At 39.5% G+C, this 21,036-nt stretch overlaps 1 protein-coding gene across 5 annotated transcripts; it reads right to left on the bottom strand.

Annotated features, from left to right (window-relative positions):
* Positions 1-381: 381 nt before the first annotated feature.
* On the bottom strand, positions 382-19,626 carry LBR (lamin B receptor). Of its 5 annotated transcripts, none has more exons than XM_039387545.1 (15): positions 19,527-19,626; positions 17,881-17,996; positions 15,147-15,327; positions 13,404-13,595; positions 11,634-11,717; positions 10,825-10,999; positions 10,045-10,238; positions 9,270-9,324; positions 7,585-7,779; positions 6,218-6,321; positions 5,688-5,813; positions 5,421-5,589; positions 4,100-4,180; positions 3,880-4,002; positions 382-2,840 (listed from the first exon to the last, which is right to left on the bottom strand). In XM_039387545.1, exons 3-15 carry the CDS (start codon positions 15,309-15,311, stop codon positions 2,680-2,682), a joined length of 1,824 nt encoding a protein of 607 aa, XP_039243479.1. In that variant the 5' UTR covers positions 15,312-15,327; positions 17,881-17,996; positions 19,527-19,626; the 3' UTR covers positions 382-2,679. The 5 variants fall into 5 exon arrangements, with proteins under 5 accessions (XP_039243479.1, XP_027600159.1, XP_039243480.1 ...); XM_027744358.2 differs by lacking the exon at positions 19,527-19,626 and adding an exon at positions 18,877-19,150; XM_039387546.1 differs by lacking the exon at positions 19,527-19,626 and adding an exon at positions 16,428-16,644 and having other exon boundaries at positions 17,881-18,837.
* Between the last annotated feature and the right edge of the window lie 1,410 nt (positions 19,627-21,036).

Genomic DNA, 21,036 nt, shown 5'->3' with positions numbered 1-21,036 from the left:
TTACAGCTGAAATTAATTTTTTGAGTTGCAGAAGGGGGAACAAAAAAGGGTGATGTATCAGCCCTGCCCATCTTGCTGGACAGATGAGAAAGGAGCTGTTCGAAGACAGGGCTGATTCAAGGAACAAAAGTGCTCCCAGGCTGAGGGTGGATCTGTCAGCTTTTGCACAAAGAGAGCAGAAGAAAAGGGAGAAATGGAGAGACCTTCTTTCCTTGAAATTCTTAGGCAGGCTAAGGGAAGCACCAGACATGAGATTGTAACACTCAGCCCACAACCACAGGTACAGAAGGAACTTCAGCAAACTCGCCCCTGTACTTAGTAAGATAAATCAATGTCATTTTTATCAGACATCAATATCAACTGGGGAAAAAAAAACACTACTTAATTTTAAGCAAAACCTTTATTTTAGTTCAAAGGCTTGTTTGTATTAAAACCAGTTACTTCAAAATCAAATTCACATAAAATTCAACATGTAAATAAACTGAAGTTGTCATTGGTCATGATCCATTTCTGAAAGACAAGGGCTCCAAATGGCATTTTAAACAACTTGCATGGCAACAGATAAAACTGGGACAGCAGGAGCATCTCTGAGTTTACAGACTGAGAAGTTGAACTGTCCCCACTTGCTTCAGTACATTTTAAAACACCACCTGCAAACCAGTGCCATTTAATGATTTCTCTATTTCCCATAAATTCATTCAGAAATGATTGAAAAAAGCATCCCAGTTTAATCTGCTACTTCACAGGAGTAAATTCTTTTGAGTAGTTACAGGCACTGCTATTTGCTGCCAGCAAGCAAAGTACTTGTCTTAAAACATTTTCCTTACAACACCAACAATCAAGCTACATTATATACAGTTAAATTGTACAATTACCTTTAAAAAATGCCCATGTACAAAATAGAGTTATTTTATTTTTAAAAGAAATCACATGCTAGATTTCAATTACATCAATATTTTAGAAGAATTTAAAAAAAAATTGATAAATAACATTCCAATTTATTCGGAACAATCCTGCAAGCAAGTGCAGAGGTACCTGCACTATATTTAATATTCTAATATGCTTTTTAGGGCAATTTGTGCTATAAACCTCACGTGCGAAGTATGTGAAAAGCTCTTACTTGTGACAATAGAATAGAAGCTACTTAATTAATGCAAGAGTATTTCAGTAAAATTATTCTACTTATGAAGTAAATACCAGAAGGGCATCTCATTTACAGCCAGTTAGACAAAGAACACAACTAGTGACCAGAACACATACATTAGTCAAAAAGTCAAATATATACAAAAATATATTAGAAAGTGGTTGAGTTTAACCACAGGCTCATGTAAAAAATGTTGTTTTAAATAGCAATAGCAAAAAAATAGCTATTTCTCTATCTGCAACAGTACAAAAGGCAACACCTACATATGAGGTAGCAATGCCAAATTAAAAAAAAACAACAACTTTGGATTGAGGAGCAATTCCTATATTTTCATAGCATATCTGTCAATACAAATATTTAAATGAACACTTCAATTGTTTCAAGAACTACAACATTAATTTACAAAAACCTTTTTTCAATGAACATTTTTTTTTAAAATTACTGGAAATTGGCTTAGTTACTGATTTCTTCTGTTTCTAAAAAAGCTGTTGCATTTTCAAACCCAAACACTGTACAGAAAAAACGTGGAGGCTTTATTATACACACTTGGTAAATGCTATGGTACATTAAGACATAATTTACAAAGATCAGAATAAGCTGACTGTGGTCATTTGATCCTTTTCTGTCTCATGTGCATTCGCTGCACACTTTTGCTACCCCCTGTTCAATGCTAGAGGCAGGATGAGGGTTCACTGCTCACTTCCACAGCTCTGCCCACAGCCAAAGCAAGTGTTTGTATCATCTACTTTCAGGAGTCTGAGCCAGAAGCATGGTTTCCATCCAGGGCCAGGGGCACTGCCAGGCAGCAGCTTCAGAGCTCCCCTTGGTCTGTGCTGAAACTGCCTCAAAAATGGGACGGGAGGAGGGGACAGCTGTGCCCCTTCCCTTCTCCCAGTTCTATATCCCTCAGTCCCTCCTGCAGGTGCAGGGCAGGAGTGGTCACCTGAGCCTCCCTGACCAAAAAAAATCCCATTAATGAAAAGCCAGGAGGGGAACAACCACCTAGCTGAGCGTGCCAGCTCCAGGCCCTGGGCTGCAGGCCCCTCATGTGGGTCAAATCCTCTGCTGCCAGCTCACTGACCAAAAAGACCCTGCTGCTCCTCCAATTCAGGCAACTAAATTGGACATCTGAAGTTAGATGGTACAAGTAACACCAAAAAATGAACTGGATGGAATTTCAGCATTTATTGTATTAAGAAAATAATATACTTTACATCACAGTGCTTAATTAAACGCAATAAAAAAAAAAATGTAAACTCGGAATTCTAGATAAAATTTAGCTTGAAAAATTAGGGCCCCAAGAGTTTTTAAAATTCACAATATTTTAAGAATTGAAGTCACAGCCAGTCAGTTCACATAACTCATGTATTTAAGCTTACTTGTAAATACCTTTGATGCACTCCAAAGTTTGGCCTTTTTTTTTTTTTTTTTAAAAGCCTAAATGACAAATGACCAAGTGCAAAGGTAAGAGGTATATTTTATCTGCAAAGAAACTAACTTTAGAAGTAACTTTCCAATCAGGAACCTGGAGTGCTCTAGTAGATGTAAGGAAATATGCGGTATGGTACACGCTGGCAATACCTTTCCCATGCCAAGCCATATTTTTGCTTACAATGATGTTCATCACGAGCTTCTCGATGAACAAGCAAGCAGATGAAATATATCACGTAGAAATACGGCAAAATGTGGTTAAAACCTGTAAAGTAAAGTGAGAAATTCAATTTAGATACAGAAAAAAAAAATCCAGAGATGTTAGCCATTAACATGTATTAAGCTGGTGACACACACTTGTTAAAGACTGAAGCATCTTATATTCCTAAAGCATCAAACACTCAACAGGACAGTTGTGTGACACGTTTACATGCAGATAGGAAAAGACCCACAAATCCACAAAAAGTCATCCTTAAAATTTAAAGTCACAAAATCTACCAAAACTTCACTCTCGATGCATGCAAAGCTTATCAAACCCACACTTTTTCTAGTTAAACCTCTGCAGCACTGAACTGCCCCACACAAGGTTTTCTCTGTTTTTGCTGTAGACGTGAGTCCAGCTTTGCTCAGACCACAGTATTTGACTTGTAGGTGGAAAAAACTGGAAAATGACCCAGAAATGTGTGACTGCAGCCCAGAAAACCAAATATTCTGGGCTGCAGCAAGAGAAGTGTGGCCAGCAGGTCGAGAGAGCTGATTCTACCCCACTGCTCTGGTGTCCTGAGATCCCACCTGGAGTGCTGTGCCCAGCTCTGGGGTTCCCAGTGCAAGGAAGAGTGTGTATTCACTAACCAAAACTGAGACAGAATTTCACTCCTTTGTGTCTGATGACTTTTTTTTTACTGTATTTTGCTTAGTCATCCTTACATGTGGTAGCCCCTGGTGTACAAGCAAACTCCCACTTTTGGGGAACTTCATTTGAGAACACTATAGCACACCCATTAGCCTAAAAAATTTAAGGAACAACTAATTAGGAAGCAAGTCCCATCGTTATTGAATGATAAAGTGTTAGAAACGCAAGTAAAATCTATAGTATGTCAAATGTACAGCAAGATAGAAAGGGTAAGATGAAAGAGAAAATAGGTGTTGCATTAAACTTATGACACAGAAATTCATAAGTGGGTCATTCAGTGGGTTACAGGGTTTAGTATCCCAAATAATTATCACTTTACATTTCAAATCCAGCCAGATGCTAAAACATAAAATCATTTTTTATAAAATCCACTTTACTTTCAGAAACTTACCACAGGGTAGGGACCATGCTAGAGCCATGATGATATCACCGAGGTAATTAGGGTGACGAACAAAACCCCACCAACCCGTGACAAGAAGCCCTTTTCCAGTTGCAGTGGGTATAAATTTCAGATCTGTGAATAGAGTATTGTAGTCAATACAACAATTGAAATATATATTTAAATACCACAAAGACACATTGTATAGCAACTGAATAAGAAATGTACTTACTGGCCAATTTGGGATCTGCGGGATTCCTTCGGAAATTATTTTTCTGAGAATTTGCACTACGGAATATGTAATACCCAATACCTGAAAATAAATATGATTTATTTTGCATTTTCAGTACTTTCCAGTTCTCTTTGCTGCAACAAAAGAACTCACTCTTATCACTTCAGCCTTTTCCTCAGAGATGCAACTGATATTTTCTCCCAGAATTTTCTTCACAGAATTCTAACAAGATAGAAATGCCATTGGAAACCTGCTCTTACAGTTTACTAACTTTTATAAGATTTTGGAGAAGCTTTATTTTCACATTTATTTTTTACATTTGCATCTGATATAGTTTATTAATGTAACACTGATTGTGAAATTCACATAAAGGTGATGTGCTGCACTTTGTAAAATAACAGTTTTTTTAGCAGCCCAGTATTTTGCTACAGTGCCTACTCTGTGAAGTGACCAACTATTTACAAATTCACAGCAATAAAAGGACCAGACAACGAACTCTCTGATTTTGAAATTAATTTCCCCCACCATTTTCACACAGCAGGTTAAATTTGCTTTTACCAAGGCTGTACTGAGAAAAGATGATCACAACATATTTCAAATAATGACGTTCTTAAAAGAAAAAAAAATAAAAACCCAAGAAAAAACATTAACTGAAGATGAAAAAATGCTGTTGTATTTCTCAGTATTGCACATCTTAAGTTGTACCCCTTTTCTTTTTTTCCAAGTGCTTAAATTCTTTGCCATGTCTACAAAAAACAGGCGGGTTTTTTAGGTTTACTATTCAGGTAAAAGGGACAAATTACAAGGCTATGTTGGTGCAAACTTAAGGTCGCCTAAAGAGGAGACGTAAGATCCTTTCTCAAAGCAAGATCCTTTCTCAAATCACTCGGCTAGAAAAAAGATGTTTTCCTTTAACATGTGTATGTAACTTGGGCATCAGGGAAGGAGATGCAAACACTAAACCTAGGGAAAAAGTAAAGCACAGCCAACAAAGCACTGACTTCTTTTTTGAGTCACTCACAGTCATTCAGATTAACAGATATGTTTGAAAGTCAAATTCAAAACATTTCAAGTCACTTAACTCCAAAGAGCATCCACCTAAAGATTCCTCTCAACAGAACAGTTAGGTGTTCAGTCTCATCTACCCTTCATTTAATAAATACATTCTTTGCATTAAACAGTAGCAAGGCACATGCTTCCACCAGCTCTAATATAGAAAATATGATCACTGCCCTCCGAGCTAAAGCTCCACCTCACATCTCGAAACAAAATCAGTACTAGGTTGTAACTAACAGTAACAATAACATTTACTGTAACTTACAGTTCATAACAGTAATTGCGGCAGCAACAGGCCAAGAAATCACAGTAGGATGACCCACTAAATAGAAGGCCTGCAGACTGTAGACAAATGGAACCCACACCAGATCTCCAAATGCCAGCATGAAACCAAATCCATCATGGGTAATATCCATTGTAGTCAAAACGGCTTCCTAAAAGCAAGGAGGAAGGAATTTAGAATTTTAAAAGCCTCCTTCATTTGACTCTGTACTTAGAAATGCTAGCACAGTTTAACAAGATTGTCATTTACCTCATTCCAAAGAGCATCCACCACATACAGAAGCTGAAAGCTGTTCACAAGTATCATTGACAGGGATGGCATACTTAGATTGTGTACCTTCATCTCAGCCAAGAGCATTGCCAAGTTTATAACAACCTAGTTTAGAAAATATTTTATTTAAAAATTTCCTTGTTCCAAGTGGTCTTTTCAGTTACATTATGGGACACTTTAACACAGATATTTTTGAACAATGTTTGAGTTTTAAAAAAAAAAAAAAAGCTACAGTTTGCAAGTAACCACATTTCTGAAGCCACATAACCTCAATATATGAATACTTAAAGCAGGGTTTTCATTTCCCACAAAGTGAAGAAGCTAGAAATTTCCCTAACGTGAATAAAAATGGTCATTAAAAATCTGGTAATGTGTAAATGTTTTTCAGTCCTTTTCCCCCCTCCCCATTTATAAATATATATAAAATCCTTAATGCCAACTATACATAAAAAAACCAAGATCTCTGTGTAATATTTAAGCAAATAAAATAACTAGGATTACTGACTCACCCAGCCAATTAGTCCTGGACGCAACTCACAGAAGTATTTGAGGTCAAAACTGCCAATACGAGGGTTTAATTCATGTCCAATAAAGAAATCATAAATGAAATACCCTGTGGATAAGACACAGCCTCTGTTACCAATACTATTACTTTCATCTGCCACTACACTCAGCACCACAAATAAGATCCTACTCTCTCATTATCAATTTTTAAAAACCTTTATATTGGAAAAAAAATGAAGAGTATATGCAAAATACAAAGCAAAATTCATACACTTGATATTTTAAGATGCCCAAATATTTTATTTATTAGGAGGACTAAACACTTTAGAAGTTACTGTTGGCTTATTTCTCCCTGACACCTGTTCCTTATTTTCAGCCTCATCCTGAAACTCACATCACAGTCTCCATGAACATGATCTTATGGCATTAATTAATTCTACTTTCCCTCCTATTTCATTGCTTTTTTCTGGGAGAAAAAATTCCTTTAGCTATGATTACCTGTTCATTAAAAGAGATGAAGAAGCAAAATGCCTGGACTTCAAGATACCCTGGACTGAGTTTGCAAAAAATAAGCACTTTGCAGAACACTTACCAAATGCTACTATGCTACCTGCAGAGACTAGAAGTGCACTTTTTGAAGAAAAAAAAAATGATAATTTATTTCCCTTCACACACATAACATGCTGCACTAACAGAACTAAGGGTATTTGAATACTTCATTGTGATACAGTAAGTGTTCTGTCCATAAACATCCCTTCTTAGTCACCCTATGGACATTTATAAAAGCAGTTTCAATGCTAACAGACTTCTCAATCTATCCTTTGTCCTACAAAAACATATGCATATAATTGATACTTTCTAGGAAGGCAGTCTCATGACTGAATCAAAATCTTTTTTGAAAACTCCATTCAGTTAAATAGATTTAAAAGCATGTGCAAAATAGTTTAAAAACACAATGTAATTTTAAGTTCTGTACCTGACTTCCCACTGATAAAATATTTACATTTTTCAGGGTTTTTTTTTCAATTCTCAGCTGTTTCAAGAAAAGGCAGGGGCACTATGAAGCAAACTACACAGGCCTCTCAGACAAAAAAATACTGAAAACTGAAAGGAAAGAACTGTCCTCTCATCACAGGGGACTAGACCAGCCAAGATATTATTCCACAGAAAATCCAACTAAAATTTTAAGCATTTTAGAGTACCCAAGTGAGAACAAAAATTTGCCAGTTAACTTTTAATACTATCTTTACATTCGTAGAAATCAAAAGTCAAAGTATTATATTCAAAGTCCTAAATCCTACACTTTAATTCATAAAAATGAAACTGTAGCAGACAATCAGAAAGAAGTTATCCAAAATATTTTATAACTCACCAGAATTTCCACTTGGTGCTAGCTCTTCCTCGGGTGCTTTCAGGGACCGAACATACAGATAAATGCTCAATGCCAAAGAAAAAGCTGCAGCTGACACTGCAAACTGCATGAAGTGATCATACAAATAATGAAGTTCAAACTGAAAGTATAATAAAATTCCAATAGCTGCAGCAGTGAAAATAAAAGCATAAAACCCTAAAGGATGTAGAAGAAAGATGTATTAGTCAAAATAAAAAAAATACCTTTCTAGTAGAACCTCCCCAGTCCAAGCTTTCTGCATTTTCCTTTCTTCCAAGATTTGTTCATATTCCAATAATGTCTTACACATCCCATGCTCTCAGTCCAAACTTCTGGGGCACAGCAATTTACCTAAGAGACTCTAAGCCCTGAAATTTATTGTGCTCCTCTTCAAAAGGACAAGAGGGAGGAACATTCTGAGCGCTCCTACATTTTTTATAACACAGGATCTAATTTCAGGTTGTAGTGGAAAAATGGACACTGACACCACTAATTGATAACAGCAGGTTACAAAATCTTATCAGTGTGACAACTCAGACAACCATATTTTCATCTTTGAGTTTTCATACATACCTTGATACAGACAGCAGTTACTAAACTATTAAGTAACTATCAACTCAAAATTTGAACACAAAACTTTTGTAGCCTTTGAGAGTATCAAACCATGTGGAATGGATTGATGCCCTAATATGAGCAGGCAATTCTATACTGCTCTCATGTAAGGACCTTCTGTGAACCCTTTCACAGGGTCACAGTGGCTGAGGTTAGAAGGGACCTCCAGAGCTCATCTAGTTTAGTGCCTCCTGATGTTCAGATGGAACCTCCTGTATTTCAGTTTGTGCCCACTGCCTGTCACTGGTCATGTACCATAAAAGGTATGAGAACCTCAACATGACTCACTTCTGCAAGATGGAATTCCTCGTTTCCAAGATTTTTAAAGGCCATATCCTGCCTTTAAAATGGTCCATCTTAACCGATTATGTTAAACCTCAACTTTTTAATTTAACATTTGGATTCCACTACTACCAGACAATGCCCTTGAACTGACTAAATCAAATAGGCAGTCTGGAGTACGTTCAAAGCATCAAAGTACACTTGCCTATGAAGGTCAGAAAAAGCAGGACTGCTGAAGTACGCTAAACCACACTCCTGAACTAGATGAGAAACTTGCCTTATTCATAGGAAGTGAAATCAGTTCTAATTAAGGGTTCTGAACTCTTCTTTGACAGGCAGGAATAAGAACATCTTAAATCAATTACAACATACTTCTTATTAGTCTGTAAATCAGAGACATCTAAGATGATTGAGACACATGGGATGAGATCTCTTCAGATCACTCCTCCTGAACAACAGCCTTTGTCACATGAGCATCACTAACACTTCCTGACAGATAACTCCCCGTTTAGCAAGGAATATGACAGGAGTCACCAGTCACAACTGAATGCAGATCAGGTGCCCTGTATAGCATAATGTCTCGCTCTTGGGGCAGTTAGTTCTGGATGATTACTAACCATCTTCTTCTAAGGCTCACCCTATGTTATGACAGATTTACAACGTGTACATTTTGACCATAGAATGTATCTTTCGTAATTTGTATTTTGTGGTGCTGAGCACTGCAAATCACATAATAGAATTAATCCCAGAATAAGCAACTGCAACATGCTTACCATTTATCCGGTACTGTAGTTTCTTTCCATTTGAAAGAGGCAGGCCTTCTACAACCTAGGAAGAGTAAAATACTCGTGTTCAACAAAGTACTTTCTGAGAGCACTGGTGGGGGAGAAAACCAAGTACATCTCTGCCAGAAAGACATTCAAATCAAGGTAACCAGCTGGACCACAATCAAATCTGAGTACTGTTCTAAAAAAACGTACTTTGGATATCAAAAGGTTAACAGTTTCAATTAAAAACATTTTAAAAAAATAAATCTCTTCCTAACCAGCCTCAAGAAAGCAGAGCTGCTCCAATTATTGTAAACTACTTTAGTGTCCCTTCAGAATCTGCTAGTAGCCCTAACGTCACAAAAGAAGGCAAAAGAGCATTTGCCTGATATACATATGGCTAGAATGGTTTATAGCTTTCTGTAAGTGAAGATTATATTCTAAAACTTTGGACAGCCATAAGAAATTGAGTATTAAACAGTTTGTGAATTTAAAGGTCAAATACCTGAAATTCTTCTAGAATTCTATCAAGTTTTATCCATGCTTTGATCTGAATGCCTGTATAATGCTTTCTGCCTCTTCTACTGAAAGACTCTGAAATGCACGAATTCTTGACAAACTGTGGTCTTTTAAGCTTCAGGAATCTGCAGTAGCCATATTCCAGATTATGGAAAACTAATTATTTGCTTTTAAATTTGCTGCATTAAGAACACACCCCACCCTCCAGCCCAATGTACAGATCCATTGCCCATAAAGCCCCAGTTGCTACCAAACAGCCTACCTTTCCAACTGGCAGCAAGTAGAACAGAGCTTGAAGGAAAAACCACAGAAGAAAAATACCAAACACCCTCGTCTCCCAAAGACTTTCAAGTGCTGGGAGAGGAGGGAAGTTCATAAGACTGGGGTCATCTTGTTTACACATCAACAGCAAGTACAATACAGTAGCAGGAAGGAGAAACATCAGCATGAAGGTCCCTGTAAACAGACATCATGGAATATTAGAAGATAAACAGAGAAAGTTAAAAAATATAGTTTCAATCCCACTTAAAAAAAAAAAGCTCGATATTAACTTCAGTAACAAAGAAAAGGTTGTCTATCTATTCCTGAAGCAAGACAGCAGCAATCCCTAGTCACGTAACGGTACAGAGACATTCTTCTCACTTCCACACAAGGTCATCCATCTACTGAAGGATCACACTCACTGCATCCCCTTAAAACTGGTCGAAAAACTGTAAAAAGAATACTGTCAAGTTCCAAGCACCTAAGTTTCGAAAATGTAAAACCTTTGCTAGTTAACTTCTTAAATCTAATTTAGAAATATTTAGACCTCACTGTGCAAGAGATGGCACAAGATCTTCACTATATTTCGCATGAGAACCAATGTAATAATGGTTCTTTGACTGCCATCATATCAAGTGAGGCACTATCACACCACTCTGAATTCTGCAAACCAGGGTCCAAAAACTGGAAAAACCGTTCTCGACATGACAGTGTGGTCAGTAAGTAAAATACCCACAAAGCAGTACTAATTTTCAAATATTAAAAGAGTTTGCACACACACCAAGTCTTCCCCCAAACTCCAGCTCCTTTGTTTTTGACGGTGCTTTCTCAATTGTTTTTAATGCTGTAAAAATCTTTTTCTCCGAATATATCTCTTCTTTCTTCTTTTCATCTTTCCTTGAACGCAGGCTGTACTGTTCAAAATGCTTTACTTCCACGTCTGGTTTTAACTTTTGCTGTTAATGAATAAAAATAAGTTACTAAAATGATTCCCAGTGATTTTACCTTATTTTACTCCAGTATTTGATATTTCAGAAGACATTATTCACTATAAAACACCAATGTACAATGTCTTCTACTTCTTTAGAGTACTTAATTTTATGCATTCACATGAAGGGACTGCTAAAACCAGAGTCATTGTGATCACCTATGCTGTGATTCACATATCAGCAGCAGTTCCAGCACAGATCATGCATTCCTACCCTCCTCCTTTCCCTTCTGCAATAACCCTGTGCATTAACTAACAATTGGGACTAAAGAGCTGATTTAGCTAAATTTAAAACACTTTCTACAGTCAAATATTCACACTGTAAAAGCATCAGAATGAACGTAAGTTACCAGAGATGGTTCAATGGAAAAAAGAAAACAAACCAAGAAAAATGAATGTTATGCAGCTCTAGTATTTTTCCCTTCCCAACTTCATCTCCCTCTCCCCTGAAATTAGCTTGCTGGACAGCAAATTTGCTTGACCTCAAAGTTTTAGATTGCATTCTATTTCTGCTTGATTATTGTAGTGCCTTTGTCTATGAATTTCTGAGATAGCTAAGTTTGAATGCAACATAAAACTACAAGTAAATACAATGTTCATACCTCCAAGATTATGCAGGATGTGTCATTTTTTTCCGTATTTTCAGGTTCACCGTTGTACCTTTTGGTGTTATTCTCACTCGGCTTCTGGTTAAAAGAAGAAATATAGTTTTAGCTTTCTGAAAATAAAAGCTGCATTAAGTGTGAGTGTATAATGAATAATTAAGAATGCTCTCTAGTTTTTTTTGTCAACTGCAACTGCTCTGGTTTTCTCCACAGGAAAACAAGTGGGTTCAATACCCAAAGTACAGACAGTTTCAGTTCACAAACAGGAAGAGGAGAAGTTATTTTTTTTTTTAATAAACTGTGAAATTAAGAGAGAATACAGCTTCCAAGTTATTTTAACTCATCACTAGGAACTGCCAAATACAAAATACATGTCTATTCAATAATGCTAGTGGCAAGCAGAGAAAACTTCAGTGTCCTATATATGGCACTGCTCTGCAGGACTGACAGTTGGTTTTCCATTAAATATCTTTGAAGAAATAAATTGTCTTACAAAAATTCTTTTAATGAGCCTAGCTTACACAACTCTGAGAAGACACAACTCATGTGCTCTGTTTCATTTCACCCCAAGCTGGGCTGAAAAGGACCAGGTCACCCCAGTTGTACAACAACCAACAGATCCATCCTCAATTAGAAGCCATCAGAAAAAAACAAAAGATATTTTAACCTTTTTGTCCTAAAAGGTACAAGAAGTACAAAAAACAAAGTGTAGCTGCTGGCTACAAACTACTTAAAATGAGCATATGGTCCACGGGCCATGCACTGGGTCATACAGTTCAAAGCACTTCACTGCAAAACAAAAGCCACAGCAATTTCTGTGCCAAAGAGTGCTTTCAGTAGTAGCAATATACTGAACCTATCTATTTAGTTTAGATTGATCTGGTTTAGTTTAGTTGAAACCCAACTAACACCTGTCTATTTTTAATAGGTCAGCAGAAGAGATTTCCAGTTCAGGGGACTGTGTCTTGGACAAGTGAGAAGCTATCTCAAGGGCACAAGAGGCAGAAGAAATGCTGTTCGTTTCTTAATAGAGAAACATCACTTCTACTATTCTTCACTTACAGATTACCAGAACCATTTCTAACACTCATTCTAATTTTCACAAAAATGTCAAGAACAAACACAATAAACTTCAATTAAACATCAGATATTTGATAAACTTTGAAATCCTTACAGGACATTTTCATAATGAAAACAGTTCTGCAATAGTATCAATCAGCAGGGTCATATTTAAATATTCCACATTTGAATTCTGCAACAGTTCTCACACAGAAGTTGCATATTTTTCATTACTATTGTAAATGAACTGTATATGATAATAGAACTCATTTTATTTAAAATTCTAATACCTCCCTGCTATGTATTGATCAAAACATCTTAAAAATAGGCTAACTTCCTTTGCCCCATTTCACAAGTAGAAGCACATGACTAACAACTCTTTAATATTAAAAGATAAAAAGAATTTGTGCGTGTTTGGATTCTGAGAACTTCACAGCAAATTCAAATGGAACTTGATAACGTAAGTTTATATTTCAAGAATTTCCTCAAACTCTGAAAGTCAGAAACCCTATTTTCAAAGGCAAAAAAAGAGGTAGTTCTCAGATACACTTTTGCAGCTAATTATGTTGTTCAAGGAACATCACCTACAGCCGGCCTTTACAATGATAAACCCAGTACATACGAAAACAAACTTTCACAAATAGTAAAAATTTGAATTTAGAAAAAAAACCAGCAAGCCCCCACACAAAGAACAAACAAAATTAATACCGCTGGTAGAGCTAAGCTGGTTTCCTGAATGGTTTTCTTTTTGTCATCTTTATGTTCTCTGCTTTGGGAAGTAGAACGACGTCTCCCTCTCCCTGGCCGACCAGGAGACCTGGATCGAGATCTGCTGGTGCTTCTTCTGGAGGGAGAACTTGAAGAAGACTGGCTCTTCCTGTGCTTGAATGATGACTGAGACTAAAGGAAAGCGGGGAAGAAAGCAAAATCTTACCTACGTTCCAAAGAACAATGTTAGAAACAAGGTGGGTTTTTTGTAACAAGGACCCTGGCATACAGCTCTGTAGATTTGTCTCTAATTTCCTTTACTGATGCTGTACAAAGCCTGTTAAAAAAGAGCAACTGCAGCATACTCATTTTGCTGGTAATTCCCAACCAAACAATCCTGTCCCAGGTCCAACTGCTTCTGACAATCCCTAACAGAACTACAGAAATCAGGATATGGATGTAAACTACCAACGTGAGCACCAAGCCCTTAGGCCTCTCAATCCTTTGCATAAGGAAGGGAATTGATAGTTGTCTTTTAAGCCCTAAGAGACTGCTCTCATTTCCATATTTCCATTACTCAGCTTGATTAATGCATTTGACATAGCAAGATGTCATCATCTGTTTAAGGCAACACAGATCAAATCAACACTAAAAAAATCCAAGTCAGCTAATTCATTTAATTAGATGTGATAACTAATTTCATAAACAGTTTTCCACAAAAGTATTGTTTGATTTCTCTGTTTCCCATGTAACATTTCCAGAATGCAACTTTTATAATGCACAAATGTTTCATGACAACAAAAGGCTTTTCCTCAGCTTGAGTTTGCTAACCTGCAAGCAGAAAGTAACAACAGGTTACAAAGTCCTGAAGCAGCGATTACCCCAAGGCAGAAACATTTTGGTTCCAAAGTAAAAGGCCAGTTACTGGGCATGCACACTGCCACCAAGAAGTGAAACTACTGTTCACATAAAGACACATAAGTCGGCTTTGAACTTATGCAGGTTTCAGAACAGGCCACAAAAATCAACTGCAGTGAACATTCAAACAGGGTTTTTTCTCTCACGCATTATCATATTTTAAACTGAAGTGAAAACTGAAATATGGAGTTTTAAAGGTCTTTATTAGTAATAAAAATGAAATAATAAAGATATGTAAAGAGGAAGGAATGTGCTCACATGCATATGCCATGAACCTTTCTCAAGAGTTTCTAAATGTCACAAATGTAGCAAAATACCTTAAGGAGCCTTTGAGGACCTAAAGCAGGACAAGCTATTTGCAGATGCTTTAAGTATGTGCTTAAAGGGCACACACTATTTATATTTACAGTGATCCTTAACTACAGGTTTCCATTCGTTTTCAAATTTTCCTCTTTAGAGGTGGAAAAATGTCAAATTAGCATCAGCCCTCTGATTACTGCCTTTATAAGGCACCCCAAACTGATTTTTCATGAAGAATCATGCTATAGAGTTCCCAAACGATCAGTCTTGTTTTTCCCCAAACACATCACTGCTTTTTTCAACACAAAGCAAACAATCACTCTTCTTTAAAGATGGGGTTTCAGAACTTAACTACCTGAGAGGTCCCATAGGAAAAAGCTAATATTTAACACCAATTCCTTGAAGACACAGTTAATAAAAACTTGTAAAATGACTATCCAATTCTGAGTTGTACTTTTAGCTACATCACAAAGTTGGTGTAATCTTCCACCAGAAGCAGTGATACTTACATACACGGGTACTCACCCTTATATCACTTTCTTTCAGTGCAAGTTCAGTTCCATCTTTGTACTTGACAGTATAAAGATGAGCAACATCATCATAACTGGTCACTTGTACTTCATAGTACAGGACACTTCCTGGCCAGCGGCCCATCACCACCTCGCCATCAGCATACCTCCGGCTTGGCATTTTCCAAAAAGTATCCCTAGAAAATAAATCAGTCAGTGCACATGACAGCTAAACATTAGGCTTAATTTCCCCCCCACTCTCTTTCTGTATCATTTAGGCTGGAAAGAGGAAACTTTAAACAACTCTCCACTTTAAACAGAGAAAAAGTTATGTGACAAGAAAACAGCAATTATCTGTTTTCCAAATAGAGTGAAGACTGAAGATACATATTCTGGAAAACTGTTCAAATGTATTAGACTAGTACTCAACTATGATATACAACCTCCATCACCAGGCAGAGCACATATTTGACCAAAATTACATAATGCAGCTCATCTTATCTAGAGGGGGAAATGCAAATTAGATGGTATTTAACAGTCCTCTAAGCCACTTTCCCTGTGGTTATACTGATATTACAGATGTGATGATTTCTAAATATTAAACATTCCCAATCTCTTCAACACTTACATTTTTTTGTCACATTACACTTTTTTTTTCAATTTATTATGCCAAACATTCGAAAGTTATGAAACTTCAGAATTTAGGCTCCTGTCTGGGCAGAGTTATTTTCTCTTTTCCACCTATTTAGCACAAGGTTTGTACTGCCTTTTGCAGGGGCCCATAGGAAAACAAAGTACGGTATCAGAGCAATCACACAGTAACCCGAAAAACTAAATTCTATCCTCCTTTCAGCACCATAAGGTTTTTACCTGATATTAGCAAAACATGGTGCAAGTGAGTACTACCCTTGGTTCACCACACCAAGTGCTGGAAAAAAACCCACAACCACAATTTACAGAAAATTGGTTTTAAATGTTAAGTCCTGTATAACTGTTTGTAAAATGCTTTGTATTGTGTCATTGCCTTCTGAAAATAAATATCCAAAGCAGAACATACTTTTAACCTGAATTTCCTAGTCTCAGGTCTCACATATCAAGTGAGGTTACCTTAAAAGTCTAAGGTAAAATATACACCAATGTATGTATTAGCACCATCTGTACAGTGAACACAGGAACTTAGAATGGATGGGGGGAGAGGGACATTTTACTTGTTTGCTATAAATAAGATGTGAAGCCACACAAAGTGAGGTGAAAGCAAGTATTTAACTAGATACTCATTCATTACACATTAACTAACCTGCAAGGAAAAGTTAGATTCTTGGAGGATGGAGCTCAGTGAGGTTTTTTAATCAACACTCATTCTGGCATTTTCCGAAGATGCTGCTGTTAAGTTTTTACACCTGTGTAGCTCTCCAAGTCAAAGAAACGAAAAACTCAGCAAAACTCCCTCATATGGATTTTACCACTAATATTCCTAACTGCTTCAAAACAGAAACATCTGGCCACCTCCTCTGCTGTAAAACATTTGCAGGAGAAAAAAGAGTAAGTTTTATAATTTTATTTCACTGACACTTGTCAGTTGGAAAAATTATCAGAATTCTAGTCTATGCTTGTAGGCACATGCTCTTCCAGCTCCTCTGCCTTCTAACTAGTGTTTCTTGTCACAGTTTCCTGTTAACCTCTTATTCTTTCTGAATTCCCACTCCTTCGACTGTTTTATCCCAGTCAGTTTAACCCACTCAAACACATAGCCCTGTTTCTGATGACTCCATGAAATGCAACTTCCATATTTTCATTTTAAATTCTTCATTCTCTCCTTATCCCCCTATCCTTTCAGGATTTCCTGTCTTTTCTGCCCTTGTTCACCCAAGCAGTTCCAGTCCCTCTTTGCCACCTCTGGGCTCAAGTCTGATCTCAATCCCCATAATGTCTCCTTGGCCACTTTTCTCACCCAAAAGACAGTTCTTCAGCAGATCCATGTCTACTACTGCTCTTTCCCCAGCCTCCCACAATTACAGCTTCTTCCCTCTCTTCCATAAATAGTCTAAATACCAGTCCTCCAGCTTTCACTAGATGTCATAACCTCACACATAACTTCATTTCCTCTCTGCTGTTGTACTTCCTACACTCCAGCCAAGGGTTTCTTCTCTTGACTTAGAGCACCTCAGCCATCATCTGTAAATTTAGAGCCTGACCAGGACAAAGCTGGCAGATCCTCAGACAAAGGTGTGAAATATGGAATCTTTGGAGGGTAAGTCCTTTTTGCAAAAGGGAAACATTTTTTCAAAAGTTGTTATTAAGGACATGTACACTGATTTTTACAATTTTTAACAACCACTTCAAAATTTAGATATAATTTCATAGGGATAATGAAACGCAATTCTCTGCTAGACCTCAAAATCCAACAGTTTTGTATGCCAACATAAAAACAGCCCAAAGAAGAGGTAACCTGATGATTTAATTCTTGTGAAAGGCAGGAAGACCTTCCCCTCCTCCAACTTGGTTCTAAAAAGGAGCTGGTTAGTTTTAAGAAGTTGAAAAATGTGGTTGGAAGACCTGTAACTAAATCAATGTTATGAAATTCCTGATTAATAAATAACTTTAAGCAAGTGCAAATATTATCCTCTGACTCAAATGTAATGGACAATCTTATTAATGGGAAAACATTTTCCAGTTCTTTTCCTTAAATATTAAAGCTCAATGATAAGCTCAAACATTAAACACTAAAAGAAGTAAATATAACTTCTTACCCTATCAAAAGTAACCACCTTGTTCTGCACCCCAGCTCCTCCTGTGAAGGGGGTTTACAATCCTCATTCCTTCTATCCCACTTCTAAAAGCTACACCGTTTAAAGGCAGCCTTCATCTGTTCAGATAACAGACATGATTACTGACATCAAAAAAAGTAAAGACAGGAAGTTTTAAAAAAAACACACCTAAGAGATTACATTTTGAATTTACTGCTCTTTCAAGCTCTACACACACCCCTGCTAATTTTCAGGGTATCAGCTGGCATCAGCCTAATGTTTACAGTACTCCTACACAAGACTTTCAATTCACAGGGCTTCAAATTATGTATCCAAGGATGATTATTTCATATGATGAACCCTGTGCTGTACAGACATCAGATTGCAACTATAGTTATTTATGAGATGAAATTTGTGTTTTCTGCACCATTATTATTTTCCTTTAGAAACCCAGACTCAAAGGGAATGGAAAAAAAAGGATTTTGTACCCTATACTAAGCAAGATAATTAACACAAAACTCCCTGGAGGTTAAAAGTTAGCCAAGAAGAAAAGTTACTGCTGAGTCAACCAAGAATGAAATAAGTAAAGAGAAACACGGCTGAGAAACATATTACCCCACGCATCCATTTCTGGTCTCTCTTAATAGCTCTCACTAGAGATGTGGAAAGATATTTCACTGTAGAGAAAATAAGACTGCCAGCTTGCAGCCACTGGAAGATCATACCCCATCATCAGAGGTTGGGTACCCAGTTTTAAGAATACATAAATAAACACTAAACAAGCTTTCCCTCTTCGAAGATCAGAGTTCACACATATTAAGTGGTTCCACTTAGTAGTTCTGAGACCTCAGCACTGCTAGATAACGTTCTCTAAATCAGAGGAAGAAGCCATTTGAATGCAAGAAGAAATGCAGAAGAGAACACTGACAGTCGAGGCTAACAAGACAGCCTACACGGAAAGTTGCTACTGAATTCACCGGAGACTGAGCTGTGCAGGACCTTTTCAGCATCACCACTAAACTCTCCACATTTCCAGCTCTTCACCTCCAGACGGTGGAGGGACCTCCCCCTGTCCAAGCCAAATCAGCGCCACCACTACAAACAAGCACACATCAGCCTCAAAGCAAAAATAACAACCCATCAACCCTGGGCCTGGGAAACGAGGGATTTCCCCTTTAAAGAGGCTCTCCAGCGGAAGCACGGCGAGCGGCGGGGACGAGGCAGAAACTCGCACTCCCCGCGCAGGGCCCGGGCGGCGGCGGCGGGGCGCTGTTGACAGGAAGGGACCCACGTGCCAGGCAAGGCCCAGCCCCCCGGCCCCGCCCCGCCCGCGCTCCCGGCCCGGGCCTGGCGCGGGGCCTCCGCCGCGGGGGAAGGGAGGGGCCGCACCGCCCCTCGGCGGCCTATCCCGGCGCAGGGCCCGGCGCGGCGGCGGCGAACAAAGCGGAGGCGCCCGACCCCGCCAACCCCGGGGCCCGAACTAGCGGCTCGCGCCGCTCCGCCGCCCGCCGCGAGAGAAGCCCGAGCGCGGCGGCGATCGGCGGGAGCGCTTCCCCGCCACGGGGAAGGCCGCAGAGGGAAAGCCGTGGGGAAGGGTTTGGGAGGGGGGGGGTGTTATCCCGGCCCGCGCGTGGCGCCATCCCCGTTACCTGGAGCCCGCCCGCGCGGGGCCGGGCCGGGCCGTGCCGTGCCGGAGGCGGATCCGCGGAGTGGCGGGAGCGGGGCCCGAGCGCGCGCCGCGCTGCGCTGAGGGAACAACCGCCCCACCGAGCGACGGTTACGGCCGCGCGCACGGCCCCGCCCCCTCGCCGCCCGCCAACCGCGCCCATTGGCCGCGAGGCGCCGTTTGAATCGCGGGGTGGCCGCACGCCATTGGCCGTCCGCACGATGGCGCGGTCCGGCCCCCCCCGCCGCTGTGGGGCGCGCGCACGGCCCCGCCCCGCCGTGAGGGTGGCGAGGGGGGAGTGGAGCGTCTTCCCCGCCCCTCCCACCTCCCCTCACGGCGGCCGGGGGAGGATGGCCGGGAGGGAAGGTCATTGTCGCTGTCGTTGTCGTGGCGGTGGGGGCAGGCTCTAGCCGCCCGCGCCACACAGGCCCCGCCGCAGGGTGGTAAACAAAACCCCCGTTTTGTTTACGGAGCACTCGCGGTCGAGCCGCCTCCAGAGCCGCCTCCGGCACCGCGAGTGCTCCTGCACTGGCCGAACAGCAGCCTGTGCTCCCTCCAGCCCTCCGCCTCCAGCATTCAACAACGCCAGAATGTAGTAAAAAGGCAGTAAACGTACTTCTCTCTCTCAAAAAGAAAAATAAAAAAGTGGGGAGGAAGCGGAGGCGGCGAGACCGCCAGTGTTCCTACACTGACCGAACAACAGGCTGTGCTACCTCCAGCACTGCACTTCCAGCACTAAACAAAGGCAGAATGTGGTAAAAACGATGTAAAAAGACACTAAAAATATCCCCAATCTCTCCAAAAGAAGAAAAGGGGGGGGGGGAGCAGAACCGGCTTTTGAGGTGGCGAGACCGCGAGTGCTCCCACACTGACCGGAGAACAGGCTGTGCTCCCTGCAGCCCTGCACCTGCAGCACCCAACAAACCCAAAATATGGTAAAAATGCAGTAAAACCAACCCCTCTCTCTCCGAAAGAGAAATAAAAAAGGAATAAAAAGCAGCAGCATGTGGTTACCCTTGTCCTTTTGAGGCAACTTTCTCAGAAAGGCCATTCGAGTTCCTGGCCAGATTTTGAAATCAGGAAGTCTAAGCAATATTTGAGCGGGCAGATGAAAAATGGGTTGTGAAAAAATTAACACATTGTCCTTAACAGTGAGGTTTAGTGTTCAAATAAGTTGTTTCCAGTGTTGGGATCTTAAAAGTGATGAAGTGCTTTAAGTGTGAAATACAGTCGTGTTTGTGTTTGCACAATCATTATGGACTTCCCAAATTGTCTGAATTTGGGTACAGGCTGACAAGTGATACTCTGTTCTAATAAAGCTTTCTAAACGAAGGAAAATTCCCTAAAGACAAGACCACCATTGTCCCATACAGAAAACTGGCAGTGCCACACAGACACAGCAAAAATCCCACATAAAAAGAAACACCAACCAACCAACCAACCAACCAACAACAATTTATTGTTGTTTGTTTGTTTGTTTGTTTGGGGGTTTA

This window comes from Pipra filicauda, unplaced genomic scaffold (assembly GCF_003945595.2).
Source record: "Pipra filicauda isolate LSUMZ 115617 unplaced genomic scaffold, ASM394559v2 scaffold575_size278286_pilon, whole genome shotgun sequence".
NCBI classification, from domain to species: Eukaryota; Metazoa; Chordata; class Aves; order Passeriformes; family Pipridae; genus Pipra; species Pipra filicauda.
The sequence above is the reverse complement of the archived record's forward strand: the minus strand, read 5'-3'. Positions and strand labels throughout refer to the sequence as shown.